The 17,826-nt window shown below is 36.7% G+C and overlaps 1 protein-coding gene and 1 long non-coding RNA gene across 2 annotated transcripts; one reads left to right on the forward strand and one right to left on the reverse strand.

The window, feature by feature from the left end:
- Window positions 1–302: 302 nt before the first annotated feature.
- LOC119082679 lies at window positions 303–17,317 on the reverse strand. The gene is made up of 3 exons (XR_005088685.1): window positions 17,307–17,317; window positions 3,719–3,721; window positions 303–560 (listed from the first exon to the last, which is right to left on the reverse strand). It is a non-coding gene; the product is annotated as an uncharacterized LOC119082679 (long non-coding RNA).
- On the forward strand, window positions 3,760–9,427 carry LOC119082678 (facilitated trehalose transporter Tret1-like). The gene is made up of 6 exons (XM_037192255.1): window positions 3,760–3,887; window positions 7,452–7,687; window positions 7,742–7,872; window positions 7,961–8,150; window positions 8,321–8,689; window positions 8,779–9,427. Exons 1-6 carry the CDS (start codon window positions 3,842–3,844, stop codon window positions 9,193–9,195), a joined length of 1,389 nt encoding a protein of 462 aa, XP_037048150.1. The 5' UTR covers window positions 3,760–3,841; the 3' UTR covers window positions 9,196–9,427.
- Window positions 17,318–17,826: the final 509 nt, after the last annotated feature.

Raw genomic sequence — 17,826 nt, forward strand, 5'->3', positions numbered from 1 at the left:
CGACACAATAAATGTTAAATATTTTCACGCGTCAAAAATAACTTTTTTCCATTTTTTTTCACGTGTCAAAAATAACTCCTACAAAAAAATATTTTCACACGTCAAAAATGTTATCACATTTAAGAAACGCATCGACGACGTAAACAGGCAAAAAAATCACCTGTCGTTACTAATCAGTGTCAATTTTCAAGTCTCTACGACTTTCAGTCTGGGCTCCTACAGAGAGACAATCAATAGTAGGTTACAGTGCACCCTGCGAAAATGATTCATTACATGGGGGAACAATTTTGAGATACGAGCAACTCACAAGTGAGTGTTTAAGCGCCAAGGTTTGAAAACTGTTATTTTGACTAGGGTAGAGTTTGCATATCCGAGCCGAAGGCGAGGTATGTAACTACCCGCGTCAAAATAACAGTTTTCAAACCGAGGCGCTTTAACACACACGCGTGAGTTTGCGAGTTTCAAAATTGTTCCCCCATGTAATGAATCATTGCAGCAGGGTGCACTGTATTCCATTTTATTGCTTGCCCATGCGAAATTTGATTCGTACATATCAATTTCTATAAATAGCAACAAAAACTGATTTAAATACAACTATCTCTGTAGACAAAATCAACAAAACAAATAGAAATTTTTTCGGCACTATAACACCAGTACACCGTCGAAATCGGCTCCTACTTTTTCATAAAATATCCCGAAAACATTGGTATTGGTACAGCAGAACCAACCGTACCGAAAGTGATCGAAGTGATCACAAAAATGACATCACACCATCGCAGGTGCCATGTTGTCATTGAATTGTTTTTCCGTTCCATGTTTATGCATTCTAAGCAATGATTTTGTTGTTTAGACGACAATTTTTGCAGTGAAGTGAAATGAATTGTGTCTAAAATTAATCAATGTGTGAAGTGTTGGAACATTGGAATTATTGCTAGAACAAATATGGCTGACGCTTTCAGTTTTGTGATTTTTCTTTTTAAGAATTGAAATTCTTTTGCCACACTGAACTCTCGCCACTGCAAAATAAATAATTGTCCAAAAACACAAAACATCAATAATTATTCTCGCTTTTATGTTAAAAAGCATAAAATATTTCAGATGACGCATTCACCTTCATATGGCTGCACCCCACGAAAACTGATTTTACATGAATGACTCGAGCACCACGCGAAAATAGCGATTCCCTGACGGAAGTGTCATGCAAATATCCCTCGACCATTTTCGTGGGGCGCAAATTGATATGTAAGAATCAATTTTCGCATGTGGCAAGCAGTAAATTGTATTCATATACAAAGAGGCAATGCGGCATGTATTCTTGGAACTTTAGGAAGTAATAGAGCAGATGATTTTTATTTATTGTAATATTTGTTGATTGAAAAGATCGTTTTTTTTTTATTGACTGTGCCGTATGCGAGCAGTCTCTTTTTCGCTTTGAATAAATATTGTCATTCTTCATTTAAAAAAAAAGACAATCAAAACCACAAACAAACAAACATTAAACTTTATATTACAGATATCGTTTGTGTGCACTTCCATGTTTTATAAAATTGTAAATACTCGTTAAACAATTCACTAATCATTGTTTATGCATAATTCTAGACCATTGAATGAATTGTAAGGTATACAACTTTTTGAATATTTATGTCGGCTCGTGTACGTCATTTCAGAAAAAAAAAGTGCTTGCAATAGAGAGTTTGCGCATAGTGCTTACATTTTCAAAAGAAAAAAATTCTTTCTCGCGTCAAAAATTTTCACGCGTTACAAAAAAAATTTCCTCGTTTATGGAACGCATCCACGCACAGTGCTTTGAGAGACAGCTGTCAAATAGAATACAATTTTGAATGACAATTTTTTACAACATTTTTTTACAGTGCCAAATTTTGTTTGATACATTGTCCACTTTCATTACTCTATTTAGAGTACCACTAATGCTTGAAGTGCGTTGATCCACGACGTAAACAAGCATAAAAAAATTCGCGCGTCAAATGACGTATGGAAACGAAAAAAAACACGCTTTTAGTCCTACCAACGCACTGCACTGACAAAAAAGTTTTCAGATTATTACCTGTGACAGATAATCTGTCCCCAGGTAATGTAATTTCTCATACAAAAACAACATTACCTGTCACAGGTAATGTGATTTTTATATGAAAAATTACATTACCTGGGGACAGAACTGTCAACGTTTTTCTCAGTGTGTCGTTGTAATCAAATGGACCAATGGTACAAAACTTTATTTTACCTGGAAAACATACTAATTCCAGGGGTGGCGTTATCTAATATGCAGAACAAACACCAAAACAAACAAACAGAGCATAATTACTCTTCCCTTTCCCATGGATCGCGAGAAGCGAAAGTGGAGATAAAATGCTGTTTCGACCTCCGGATACAATGGCGGTCAGAGGTCAGCGTGGTCTAACCATCTTCAGTTGTTTCCACTGGTGCGTTACACGAGACAGCAGTAAATTTTCTGATTGAACTAGTAATTCGAAAATTTACAATAAAAGTTCTGCCACCTTCCGATGGAAATTTCGAAATTTAGTGAGAAGCTACTATGAAAACGTACCCACAAAACGTAGCATTAAAAATTCATTTCAATCAAAAAACCGAGCAAAAAACAAAGACGGAACAAAAACCTTATGGAAAAAACAAACTAAAACTACTCACCCCACCAGCCCACGCACGAATCATCTCACTCGCTTCCACACAAAATTCACTCGCTTCCACACAAAATTCACTCGCCTTCACACAAAAACCAATCAAATGTCACACAAAACCAGAAACCGCAAAAACACACAAACTAAAAACATTGACACTGACAGACACTAAAAAGACTGCATGGTCACTAATCATAATCAAACTGGGATAGTGTTTAATCAGAAAAGCGTTTTACCCATCTATCACATGGAATAAGGTATGTGGTGTTGTAATCGACCTGAGCTCAGGCTCTTTTTGTGAGTGAAAAGTTTTTGTTGCATATACCGCCACCCCTGGAATTAGTTTGGTTTCCAGGTAAAATAAAGTTTTGTACCACCGGTCGAATACAATTATACACTGTCGGTGCTTGACAGTGCGTTGGTCCTACCTTTACCTAATTATGCTAAATTTCATTTCAAATCTCTAGAGCATTCCGACTGGGCTCCGACACAGAGACAAACAAACAAACCAACATTAAAATTTAAATATAAATAAGAATTGTATTTCAAGTGATTGTAAGCAAATAAAAGAATAAATAAAATCATTCAAAAATCAATTAAAAATGCCAAGTGTAAGGTCATGGCTAAAATGGCATTTGCATACCAAGCGAATCATCAACCAAAACGAAAGTAAAATTTTGTATGGTTGATCGCCAAATAAGCAAACTCACTAATAAGCACTGTGAGAATAAAAAAAAACAGTACAAGTGTTGTGCAAGAACAAATGTATTACACGACCTTCATAGTGCTCACCTCACACAGTGCTGCATCTAGCATATTCAGCACCCTGGAGCATTGAGTTTTCTAGCGCCCTTTTCTCTTTACCAGCATAATTAGTCCATTTTTTTGGTGGTAAAAAATATCTTTTTTCCCTTACCCTCGACAGTATTCCAGCGCCCCATTTATCCAGAGCCCTGGACCATGGTCCAATTGGTCTCTGATGCGGCACTGATCTCATACTATACTAGCACGTGTAAGTTGTTTGGTTCCAACACAGATTAATACGACTGTTTATTACCAACATACTTGACTACTGATACCTTATTGGTTCAGTTTGAAAAACAATATAAACTGCCATCCATTGTCAGTCATGCAGCAGTTGTGATGTGGTTCCGATCAGTTTAGTCTAAATTTGTTTGTAAATCATGGGATTCAGAGAAGTGAAAATTCAGTTTCTTGCGGCAGTTGTAGGTATAGTTCGCGAAATAATATTTGCAATCGAATTCGCGTTTACGGTTCCACTTACTTCAGCTGGATTTTTTTTTAACTGTATTCATAGATATCTCTGTGTAATTTCTCACTCGACGCGCGTACGATTGAATGAGAAAAACAAGCTCACACACTGATGTGTGTAAACAGAGCAAACAATCAGCTGAAGCTGAAACTGAAAACCGGAAACATGTATTTTCCAGAGCCTTTCAATACATTAGTGTTGTACCGAAAAATTGATGAGTGAATGCTAATTTTTGACCTATGTTCTAACAATTTTCGTATTGTCATCACAATAATCAGCAAACGGATTTCATCAACGCACTGCAAACCAAGCACCAGAACCGATTTTTTTAATTGTAATTATTTTGCATGGAATTACCAAAGCACTGACAGTGTGTTGGAATTACCAAAGCACTGACAGTGTGTTGGAATTACCGATAGTTGAGGAAAAGTATTCTTCGCCTAATTCTTTTTAGCCCCGTACGAAGTACGAAGGGGCTTATAGGATTACGATGCCGTGTGTAATTGATGGAATTCGAAGCAGACGGTAAGGGCAAAGTGTTTGCCTATGTTCATAGATGACGAATCCGCAATAAAAATTTTGTCTGTCCGTCACGTCGATATCTTGAGTAAATCAAATCCAATTTCAAAAATGTTTTTTTTTCCCTGAAAGATAGTCGAAATAGTGAGGCTAAGTTCGAAGATGGGCATATTCGGGTCGGCCCTTCATGAGTTAGGGCCACCTAAGTGATTTAAGGTCTTTTGGTGATATTTATGGCAAAATTAACGATGGAAATGTAAATGACACGGCAAATGATAGGTATTGTCAATACCAATCCAGGAAAAAAAAATCGGGTGAGTGGACCGTGAGTTAGGGCCTTAGAAGTGAAATGCTACTAGGGCCCTATGTGTATTTTACATAGAACTCGAGTAAATTTCATTCGTTTTTCGAAATTTTTGTTTCATTTGGAAGGTAATCAAAGGCCGAATAGAATGTTGTTGAAAAACGAGCCGTCAGAACAGTCGGAGCGTTTGCTGCGACTGAGCCCCGTACGAACCCGTACATCTATTGCGCACGTGACCCTAGTGCGTCTGTCACCCTAGTTGAAGTCAAATTATTATGAAATGTGTACATCTTACAAATTGCGCATAGCGCAATTACGAAGCCCCGTACGACGTTCCTTTCAAATGTAACACAAATTTCAAGTTGACCTAAAATTTTAATTTATTGAGAGGCCTAAGGCCTAGTTACGGCCTTAGCCCAACGACCCAAATTTAATTTTTTTCAACATCATTATATTCGGCCTTCGATTACCTTCCAAATGAAACAAAAATTAGGAAAATCGGACGAAATTTACTCGAGATATATGCAAAATACACTTAGGGCCGTGTAGCGGGCTTAGTCCAAGGACCCAAATTTAATTATTTTTTCCAACAACATTCTATTTGGTGCTCGATTACCTTTCAAATGAAACAAAATTTAGGAAAATCGGATCAAATTTACTCGAATTATATGCAAAACACACTTAGGGCCGTGGAGAGGCCTTAGTCCAAGGACCGAAATTTTAAATTTTTTTCAACAACATTCTATTCCTCGTTCGATTACTTTTCAAATGAAACAAAAATTACGAAAGACGGATGAAATTTACTCGAGTTATATGTAAAATACACATAGGGCCCTAGTAGCGGCCTTAGTCCAAGGACCCAAATTTAATTTTTTTTCAACAACATTCTATTCCTCGTTCGATTACTTTTCAAATGAAACAAAAATTAGGAAAATTGGATGAGATTTACTCGATTTATATGCAAAATACACTTAGGGCCGAGGAGCGGCCTCAGTCCAAGGACCCAAATTTAAAACGTTCTTCGCCACATTATACTCGGGCTTCGATTACCTTTCAAATGAAACAAAAATCACGAAAAAAGGATGAAATTTACTCGAGTTATATGCAAAATACTTTTAGGGCCGAGTAGCCTTTCACTTCTAGGGCCCTAACTCACGGGCCATTCACCCGATTTTAATAAACTTTTTTTTCCTGGATCGGTATTGACAATACCTATCTTTTTCTGTTTCATTTACATTTCCAACGTTTTTTTTGCCGTAAATATCCCCAAAAGACCTTAAAGCACTTAGGCGGCCCTAACTCACGAAGGGCCGACCTAAATATGCCCATCTTCGAACTTAGCCTCACTATTTTGACTATCTTTCAGGGAAAAAAAAAATTTTGAAATCGGATTTGATTTACTCAAGATATTGACGGACAGACGGACAGACAAAATTTTTATTGTGGATTCGTCATCTATGAACATAGGCAAACACTTTGCCCTTACCGTCTGCTTCGAATTCCATCAATAACACACGGCATCGTAATCCTATAAGCCCCTTTGTACTTCGTACGGGCCTAAAAATTTAATTTGGGCCCTTGGACTAAGGCCACTACTAGGCCCTATGTGTATTTTACATAGAACTCAAGTAAATTTAATCCGTTTTTCGTAATTTTTGTTTCATTTGGAAGGTAATCGAACGCCGAATAGAAAGTTGTTGAAAAACATTTTAAATTTGGGTCCTCGGACTGAGGCCGATACTAGGCCCTATGTGTATTTATACTCAAAAAATTAAAATCTTAGGGCGATTTGAAATTTTTGTTTCATTTGAAAGGAACGTCGTACGGGGCTTCGTAATTGCGCTATGCGCAATTTTTAAGATGTACACATTCCATAATAATTTTACTTTAACTACATTAACCGGCGCAATAGGCGGTCAATGTAGGGTGACAGACGCACTAGGATCACGTACGCAATAGATATACGGGTTTGTACGGGGCTCAGTCGCAGCAAACGCTCCGACTGTTCTGATGCCTTGTTTTCTTGTTCGTTTGCGTCATGGATGGATGCATTTTTAAACAGTTTTGTAACGCTTGAAAATTTTTGATGCGTTTGGGTAAAATTTACGTAATATCCAAGGAAGCCGGTACCACTAGTACAATCATAAACCATTAATTCATATAAGAAAGTGTGACTACTGCGTCGAGCAGACCAAAGGGGTTTGGTTTGAAGTGCGTTGATTTCTTAATTGATAGTAGCTCGAAGCGTCAAAGACGCAAATACACCGAAGAGTTACTGCAGACTTTCATCGGTAAACTCCACATTTTATAAAATAGGATTGGAATTGATAACTCATCGATGCTCTTATGTGAAAAATATCTGGACTACTGCTAACAGTAGGGTTCGGTTAGTCAATAAACATTCATTGCCGGTCATCATATAAATCATTGTAGCCTTCCTGTTACCACTACAGGAACTACTGCAGCCTAGACTGCAGCAATTTCTGTATTAGCCACCTTAAAGTCTCCTGCGTCTTAGTTGAAGGAACTTGGGAGTCATCCCATATTAAATGTGTGTCCGTATCTTCTTCTAGATCGCAGGAACATCTCAGAGTTTCCGAAAATCTCAACTTATTCTGGAAATGCGTTCACTGAGTTCCATCCCTGTTGAAGAGTTTCTGATTGAATTCAATTCCATTAAATTCTCTATTCGATGTAGTGGGTCTGCAAGCCACTGGATATGGCATTATAAATGGTTGGTCCAGTCCGAATAACATTAAGCTTCGATCCGACACCGATAATCCATTGCCCAGCGGTAAGTTGACAGAAGACGAAATTTCGTTGACATCGTCTATAGTGGGACTAGGTGCGATGGTTGGAATCCCAATGGCTGGGATTATAGCAAATAAATTTGGCCGAAAATGGCCAATACTTCTGTTAACGATTCCAATTACGGTAGGGTGAACTGAAGATAATTAGGAACATGAAGTTTCAATCGTTTTATTTCAGGTGTCCTGGCTTCTCGTTTGGTTTGCGCAAAATGCGTATTACCTATATGTAGGTAGGGCCATTCAAGGTGCAGTGGAAGGCGCTATATTTTCGTTATGCCAATTCTATTTTATTGAAATATCCGATCCCAGGTAAAACAGAGCTTCCGATTAGTATTTAGGATAATTCGATTGATTCATTGTATTACAACGAAGCGTTTGTCCATTTTTGTGTTTGAAGTGTTCGAGGAATTTTATGCGCATCCACAGTACTTGCAGGACATATTGGCGTGCCAGTGGCCTTTGCGTTGGGCTACCTCGATTGGGCCGTAACACCCATATTTTCAATTGCGTTGAGCGTATTAGCTGGCATTCTGATGTACTGGTTCCCTGAAACTCCCACATTTCTCGTAAAACAAAATAAAATTACAGTAAGTCGAATCGACCTTTGATCACTACAGCAGCGACCATTTAATGTGCATCTAGACCAAATTTCGAAATCTTTCCACCATAAAGTAATAGTTGTCTCGGTCCACATTAATTGATCGTAATTTACGAACTTCAATTCGTCAGTCAAATCAATCAATCAATTGACTTGCAGGAAGCGGAAACATCAATTCGATTTTACAAAAATTTACGAGCCAATCCAGAAGCCGATAAAATTGTTCAAATCGAGATGGAAAACATAAAGTCTGAAATGAGTCAGTCCCAGACGGACATGTCAAACCAGAGTTCTGCAAAGTTGTCTGACTTTCTAACGAATCCTGGTAGAAAAGCTATGACAATTGGAATTGTCTTGGCGGCACTGAATCACCTAACTGGTTCGTTCGTCTTAATCGCCTATTCTGGCACCGTTTTTCAAAAATCTGGATCAGCATTGTCGCCAAATGATTCTGCTTTAATAATCGGATTTATTCAGTTGATCGGGACATTTTTAGTGCCACTGTCCATTGAATGGACCGGACGAAAGGTGAGGATGAAAATCATTAGAACCGAATCTATTCAAAGTGGATTTAATCTAACCTATGATTCTCGCTCGAAATTTATTCATTTTCTTAGGTTTTGTACGGTATATCGACAGTATCGTCTGTGGTGGGCTTCGGTTCTTTAGGTACCTATCTAATGTTTCAATCTTGGGGCTATGAGGTGAGCCACCTAAACTGGATTCCAATCGTTTGCTGCTCGTTTGTAGTCTTAGCTCAGTCACTCGGTGTCTCAACATTATCATACACAGTAACAGCGGAAGTAATGCCGGAAAACATAAAGGAAATCGGCATAACAATTTCAAACTTGGCTTTGTGTATCGTTGGAACTCTTGTCTTACAGTTCACGAATAATTTGGATGACGCAATAGGTCAATTTGGAACAATGTATTTGTTTGGTGCAATTTCGATACCGTCGGCAGCGTTTGTGATTTTTTATGTGCCGGAAACAAAAAATAAGAGCTACGAACAGATAATGGCTGAGCTTAAATAGCTACTCATGAGAATGGACAGCCGGGAATAGACATTTGTTTTTCAATGCACAACGCCATCTAGATATTATTTCTCTGCCATTAAAAGACGTTTTTAGCACCACTCCCTTAACGTATGTGACATCTTTTCAGTGTTGACATCAAAATATGAATCCTAAATAACTCGAGAAAGGCGCGTTCTGTGAAGGTGTTCTCTATCGTATACCATTCAGAGGGTTTTATTGGAGGGTAGAACATAGTCTTACCTACGCAGGCCCCGTATTTCTCGCGTTATTTAAGATTTAATTTTGATGACAGCACTGAAAAAGCATCACGTAATTTATGAATGATCCCAAGAAAGTAAAATTGTGCAATGGCGGATCCTTGGAACTTTCTGAAAAAGTCGTTCATATCGGTCACACAAAACAGAACTAATTTAAGAAGTTCATTCTATGAATGAATTCAATTTGTTGTACAAAGCAGTAACTACTCAAACAGGTAAAAATTGAGGTACATTTTTTCCATGGCAGAGTAAAACAAACCAGGCAGTAGCGGTTCATTTTCGAAACGTCAAATAAGGGACCTAATACACTGTATGAAAATAAACTCTAATGAACACTGACATAAATTGAAAATATAGGACTACTAGATTATTCAGGTCCCTAGTCAAATCAGCGCTCCTGTCTGCCTGGTTAACTTTACTCTGTCGTGTTTTTTCGCATATAAGTTGAAAAGAAGTGCCAGATAAGCACTCTATAGACTTAGAACTCCGTTGTGTGAAAGTTAATGCCAATAAAATCGATTCCGCGAGACAAAATGCTCGACAAAATGTCAGTTGAACTTTCAATAAGAGTGATGATACAACGTACAGAGGGATTCTTCTGAAAAACAGAAGACCGAAATCGGACACATTTTCTATTGGAATTTTTTATTTTTTAATTAATCGTATGGGACGTTACATTGTATTACAAAATCAGTTTTTCGTTTAAAAAAATACTCAGTCAAAGGTCAAAACGATTACTCATTCACTTCAAATCTCAATGTCTAAATTTCTGATCCATTCGATTCCTTCTGCGGTGGCTTGATGCATTGATTCCAACCCATGCTCGAAACGACGGAGCGGAATTTTTTATAAGTACCAAGAAAGGTATTCGACCCCAGAAGCCAAAACCACTTTCAAAACGAGCCATCAGAACAGTCGGAGCGTTTGCTGCGACTGAGCGACTGACGGCTCGTTTTCAACTACATTCTATTCGGCCTTTGATTACCTTCCAAATGAAACAAAAATTACGAAAAACGGATGAAATTTGCTCGAGTTATATGTAAAATACACATAGGGCCCTAGTAGCGGCCTTAGTCCAAGGACCCAAATTTAATTTTTTTTTTCAACCACATTCTATTCGGTGTTCGATTATCTTTCAAATGAAACAAAAATTACGAAAAACGGATGAAATTTACTCGAGTTGTATGTAAAATACGCATAGGGCCCTAGTAGCGGCCTTAGTCCGAGGACCCAAATTTAATTTTTTTTTCAACAACATTCTATTCGGTGTTCGATTATCTTTCAAATGAAACAAAAATTACGAAAAACGGATGAAATTTACTCGAGTTATATGTAAAATACGCATAGGGCCCTAGTAGCGGCCTTAGTCCAAGGACCCAAATTTAATTTTTTTTCAACAACTTTCTATTCGGCGTTCGATTACCTTCCAAATGACACAAAAATTACGAAAAACGAATGAAATTTACTCGAGTTCAATGTAAAATACACATAGGGCCCTAGTAGTGGCCTTAGTCCAAGGACCCAAATTTAATTTTTTTTCAACAACATTCTATTCGGCCTTTGATTACCTTCCAAATGAAACAAAAATTACGAAAAACGGATTAAATTTACTTGAGTTCTATGTAAAATACACATAGGGCCCTAGTAGCTTTTCACTTCTAAGGCCCTAACTCACGGTCCACTCACCCGATTTTAAAAAACTTTTTTTTCCTGGATTGGTATTGACAATACCTATCATTTGCCGTGTCATTTACATTTCCATCGTTTATTTTGCCATAAATATCACCAAAAGACCTTAAATCACTTAGGTGGCCCTAACTCACGAAGGGCCGACCCGAATATGCCCATCTTCGAACTTAGCCTCACTATTTTGACTATCTTTCAGGGAAAAAAAAAATTTTGAAATCGGATTTGATTTACTCAAGATATCGACGTGACGGACAGACGGACAGACGGACAGACGGCCCAAATTTTTATTGCGGATTCGTCATCTATAAACATAGGCAAACACTTTGCCCTTACCGTCTGCTTCGAATTCCATCAATTACACACGGCATCGTAATCCTATAAGCCCCTTCGTACTTCGTACGGGGCTAAAAACACCACGTTCACTGTACGGCCGAGTAGCCACATATTCTTGGTTTACCAGCATTCAGGGAGTAGTAAATGAACCAGCGGGATACAAAATATAAAGAGTTTTATTAAAAGCGTACATTCCAACAGAATATAATAAGTAGACTAAACTGAAATAAAACTCAGCGCACACTAAATCGTGTCCACAAGTTACTAGATTATTATAATTAGAATTGCAAAACCAACACATATAAGCTCACTCCAAGAGACCTAGCTCACGCTTCTGTAAACCGAATTCCATGAACTTTTTTTTCCCTGATTGGTACGGTCAATACCTATCTAATAAAGCAAAATATATCTAATTCCGTTCAAATTTGGCCAACGTTCAAGCAAAAACGGTTTGCCGCCCTGTACCTAGTTCACACCAAGGGGTCTAACTCACGAGTCGGTCATCCAAATTCATCCTTCAAACTTTTTTTTCGTCGATCGGTATTGTAAATACCTTTCATTTGACGTATCACTTACATGTTTAGCCTTTGAATGGCCGCAGATATCTTCTGAAAACGTTAAATCAGTTATGAGGCTTCAGCTCGAGAGGGGTCGACCCAAAATCGCCCATATTCGAACTTAGCCTCACTATCTTGACTATCTTTCAGGGAAAAAAAAAATTTTGAAATCGGATTTGATTTGCTCAAGATATCGACGTGACGGACAGACGGCCCAAATTTTTATTGCGGATTCGTCATCTATGAACATAGGCAAACACTTTGCCCTTACCGTCTGCTTCGAATTCCATCAATTACACACGGCATCGTAATCCTATAAGCCCCTTTCGTACTTCGTACGGGGCTAAAAATTCTTCGAAGCTTGTGCGGTGATCGAAAACCGAAAACTTGCACTTTTCTTACAAAAATTTCTTCAGTTACACGAGTCGTACATGGTCGTGTGGGGTGTCATTAGAAAGGTAATTGCAAGTTATTCCGGGGCAAATAGGGTCTTATTCGGTTTGAAATTCATCTACACTAAGATATTTACAGTTGATGTTTTCAACCGAAAAAAGACTGAAAACTTACACTTTTCTTACAGAAATTTCTCGAGTTAAAAGAAACGTTCATGGTCGTGTAGGGTGTCATTTGAAAGGTAATTCCATGTACTTTCAGGAGAAGTAGACCTTACGGAAGTTTGGTAGCATCTTCGATTCGATATTAGCACTTAAACATTTCAACTTCTCATAATTAGTCGTAGATGCTTCCAAACCCCAATAAGACCCTATTTGCCCTGAAAGTACATAAAATTACCTTTCTAATGACACCCCACACGACCATGCACGTTTCGTGTACCTCGAGACATTTCTGTAAGAAAAGTGTAAGTTTTCAGTCTTTTTTCGATTGAAAACTTCAACTGTACATATCGCAGTGTAGATGAATTTCGAACCCAATAAGACCCTATTTGCCCCGCAAGTACGTGCAATTACCTTTCTAATGACACCCCACAAGACCATGTACGACTCGTGTAACTGAAGAAATTTTTGTAAGAAAAGTGCAAGTTTTCGGTTTTTGATGACCTCTTACCAGCCACAAAAGCTTCGAAGAATTTTTTTGAAAGTGGTTTTGGCTTCTGGGGTCGAATACCTTACTGGGCACATATAAAAAATTACAATACGTACTTCAAGCATGATTGGAACTCTAAATGGAATGCGTTGGATAAAAACAGCTGTTACTTCTGTTGGTGTGCGTGTTATATCATGTTTTAAGAGTTCGAAACCGAATCTTTTACTTCATTTGTTTAACTGTAAATTTTGCGTTATAAGACTTCATAATGCAGAAATGATCGATAGTTTCTGTCGTTACTGCCTATTAGGGCCATGTTTTATCTGTTTCACTAAAAAAATATTTTTTATGGTTTTGAGCTAAATCGATTACATTTGATTACAATGTCAATATCAGCTAGATAGAGATGTGTTATCTCTAATCCCGTCCGTCAACAACACCTAATCTGATATGATTTTCAATTTCTTCACGAATCCAGCGAAACGTTAAGCCGTTAGCCAATGAATAAGAAAAGGTGGATGAATTACACTATCTTCGCCATTCATATCATATCATATCGTCCGAGTCCAATGATTGTTATGTAATCTTGTCCCATTTTGATAATAAAGTTTGGAAACAGATTTATTCCACTGGCACACCAGAATGATACGCTCAGACCATTTATACTGATTTTGTTTAGATAATGTATTCCACTCCAACATAAAGAAAAACAACAACCGGAACACAAAGGAAGCAAGACGAACGAAGGCAAAAAAAAAAGTCGAGAAAATTTTTGTCGCAGAGTAATCCATATTCCCCATTAATAAAACGTTTTCTCCTGCCAGTACATACGTGGCAACCCATATCTCCAGCATTACACACATATATATATATACACACACACACCATACATCCCAGGCCAGGCGATCCAATGAGTAAATAAACATCCGCATCACGTATGCTGAATGGCGTTCCATTTCGTTTGATTTCGACAATTTATCTTTAAATAGATTCTTTTCCTCATGACTGAAAAGATATTTTTTCCAATACGTGACTTGACTCTTGCATTAAACATTAAATCGATTGCATTTACTCCTTGTTATTTTGCCTTTTTTTTCCGTCTCTTCCACCGGAGCTTTTTTTCCATCCTACCGGCAAACTTTTCATTCATTTCGTCGATTTCATCAATTTTAATATTAAAAAAAGAAATTTTTTATTTTGATCACCGACTCTATCATACGTATGCACAATATGTAGTATGATTGTATACGACGAAAATTGCTATGGCTGATTGACATCGGTGGGAAATATGGTCTTTGCGTGGAATTTGAATGGTGACACAATGTACCATTATGCCACACTTCCACTTGCATACATAAAGCGTCCCATATAATATGTGCAACAAAAGATAAATGAAAAGCAAAACTTCCATCCAAAAACCAAATAAAAGTTCAAAACCTTTAAATATGCAAAATCTCGATTTTTCTATAAACTTTTACGTTTCGGAATAAGTGTATGCACTGAAAGAGTATAAAATATTCATTATCTGAATATTTTAGCAGGCTCTATGGTTTTGGTGTAAGACAACGAAAATGCAATTTAACCCGAATGTGAAATCGATAATATAGCAGTTATACAATTCAGACATAGAAAATGTAATGTAATAAAAAAGAAGGAGAACTCAGAAAAGAAAGAATTTGCTGAAATATATACATCGTGTACAGAATTAGAATATTTAAGCGACGAGGTTAACAAATCGATTTGCATTCGATTTATAAAAAAAAATCCTTTTTTATTCGGTGGAGAACAATGATCTTTTCCCTCTCTAGCGATTTTCTACTTTAGAGCAGATAATAATACTGCGATGATCTAGCCTAACTTAAAATGTATTGCTGCTAGGTTCCACCATATGGGTGGGTCAGGTCCATTGACTGATAAAGTTGAAATCATGGGCGCGCGTTAGCATAGCGCCCGTGACGCAAGTCCTATTACTAGAAAAAATTTCAAAAAATTTTTTTTGCCGTAAACTGCAGAACCATATATACAGCAAATATTGAAGTTCTACAATTCAAAGACAAATGACTCCAAATTACCATTAAAAAAAACTAGGCGTCCGTACGAGTTCAACGAGCTATCACACGTTCTTGCAGCTTAAAATTTGGCCACGCAAAAAATCTTCCAAGAAGCCCCATTTCCATACATTTTGGTCAATTTCAGTACTTTAAACGAAATGAAAAAATCCTACGTTACTTTGTTAGTCCGTCCGTCCGTGTTTCCTATCTTCTAAAGTCTTCTTTAGATTTTGTTGAAATTTTGGGAGTAGATTCTAGTCGTCATTCTAAGACATTCCAGAAAAAAAAAATTAGGGGGGAACCGGTCTCGTTTCGGAGCTAGGGCTCCTCGAAGTTCCCATATAGGCCCCATATAAGAACACCTTTAAGTGTGTGTGTGTGGATGGGTATGGTAGAACAAATTTGTTCGCTTTTGGTGTTTGGTAAGCTCTACTCGCCTCAATTTTTTCCTAAATTTGGTATTTTTCAAAAATTTTTAAATTTTTTAAATTTTTTTAAATTTTTCAAAATTTTTTAAATTTTTCAAAATTTTTTAAATTTTTTAAATTTTTTTAAATTTTTCAAAATTTTTTAAATTTTTCAAAATTTTTTAAATTTTTTTAAATTTTTCAAAATTTTTTAAATTTTTTTAAATTTTTCAAAATTTTTTAAAATTTTCAAAATTTTTTAAATTTTTCATAAAGTCTGAAAACTGAGTTCCAATTGTCAAAAACCAGACTCGATCATTTTATTTTGCTTTCATTTTAATTTGATCGATTCTATTCATTTTTAAATAATTGTAGTTTTCGAAGAAATCATTTCGAAAACATTACAGTATAAAAGCTTACACATGCGCATTAGAGCTGTTTACTCGCGGTATACCTGCGGGTAATCCGTTCAAATGCACACTTCTAAGCTTTTATACTGTAATGTTTTCGAAATGATTTCTTCGAAAACTACAATTATTTAAAAATGAATTAAATGAGTAGAATCGATCAAATTATAATGCTCCGGCTTTAATTTTTTAAATTTTTCATTTTTTTTTAATTTTTCAATTTTTTTTTTAAATTTTCAATTTTTTTTAATTTTTTTTAAATTTTTCAAAATTTTTAAATTTTTTAAATTTTTAAATTTTTTAAATTTTTTAAATTTTTCAAATTTTTCAATTTTTTTTTTCATTCTACTAATTCTTCCAAAAGAACTGATATCAGTCAAAAACACTCAAAAGAGTAAAAGTGACGCAAGTCCTTGTGCATACTTCCAAAACAACTGATATCGCTGGAGGTGACGCATTCTGCGCTTGTACGCAAAAACTGTAACAGCAAAAATTTGACCAAAGAAATTGTAGATACAAAATTTTACCAAAAAAATTTTGCGTCACAAGTGGCATATGTTGAGGAAAGTACTTTAAAGATTTTTTTTAAATAGGCAAGAATATGTCCTAATACGTCCGATCCATCTGCCACTTTGTGACGCAAAATTTTTTTAGTGCGTTGTCACTCATTCAGCCATTCAGTTATTTGACTTTCCATAGCTTTATTGTGAATATATGCTGCAACATTACCCGTAACAGCTAATGTAGGTTACCCGCGACAGGTAATGTACATTACATGCGACAGCAAACATTTGACCGATACATTATCTGTCACAGGTAATACTTGCCAGATAGCCTACTTACAGGAAGCTTTGGGGCACGATACCAGTCACAGATAATTTACTTCTCTAACATTACCTTTGTCACTCAATTTTTCGTAACATTACCATATGTTTACTTACAGATTACTTGTTTGAAAAGATTATCTGTCACAGGTAGCTTGAAAAAATATTTTTTGTCAGTGTAACGTGTAAATCGCAAGTGAATGAAAATGAAAATCGTCGATTGTTACAACCCAATCCAATTGTTGAAAATGTAACTTCTCATATTTCTTCCACCGTAAATATCCTTATGATTCCTAAAAATTCTTAAAAAAAATTCCGACATTGTGCATCTACGAACTTAATCTCAGAAATTTTATCCCTTGTCAATTCAAACCACAATTTCCTAAATCCGTTCAGAATTACTAAAGGTATCGTGTCATCCAATGATTGGGAATAACTATAAGGTCATTTGGTCGATGCTGTCTATCTATCAAGCGTTAGAGACATTTTGGTATTCTCTAATTAGACCCGTACGAAGTACTGGGGTCTTATGCGTTTACGCATACGTCCGTAACACGTCGAATTGGACTCCCTGAGTAAGGGGAAACCTATTGTGGTTGCCTAGAGATGCCAAATCAGTGAAAAAAAATGTCCGTCTGTCCGTCTGTCCGTCTGCACGATAACTTGAGTAAAACGCATCCGATTTTGAAAATTCTTTTTTTTCCCGTTTGGTAATGTCAAACGACAGGCTAAGTTCGAAGATGAGTGATTTTGGATCGACCCCTCCCGAGCTGTGGCCCAATAAGTGCTTTACGGTTTTTCGAAGATATCTCCGGACATTCAAACGCTACACTTGTAACTGATACGTCAATAAAAGGTATTTACAATACCGATCGACAAAAAAAAAGTTTATGGAAATCGGATGACCGACTCGTGAGTTAGACCCCTTGGTGTGAAACAGGCACAGGGCGGCAAGCAGTTTTTGCTTGTAGATCGGCCACATTTCGTCTATTTTAGCTTTATTAGATAGGTATTGACCGTACCAATCAGGGAAAAAAAAGTTTTTGAAATTATGTTCTC

The sequence above is a fragment of the Bradysia coprophila genome, unplaced genomic scaffold (assembly GCF_014529535.1).
Source record: "Bradysia coprophila strain Holo2 unplaced genomic scaffold, BU_Bcop_v1 contig_476, whole genome shotgun sequence".
In the NCBI taxonomy this organism is placed as follows: domain Eukaryota; kingdom Metazoa; phylum Arthropoda; class Insecta; order Diptera; family Sciaridae; genus Bradysia; species Bradysia coprophila.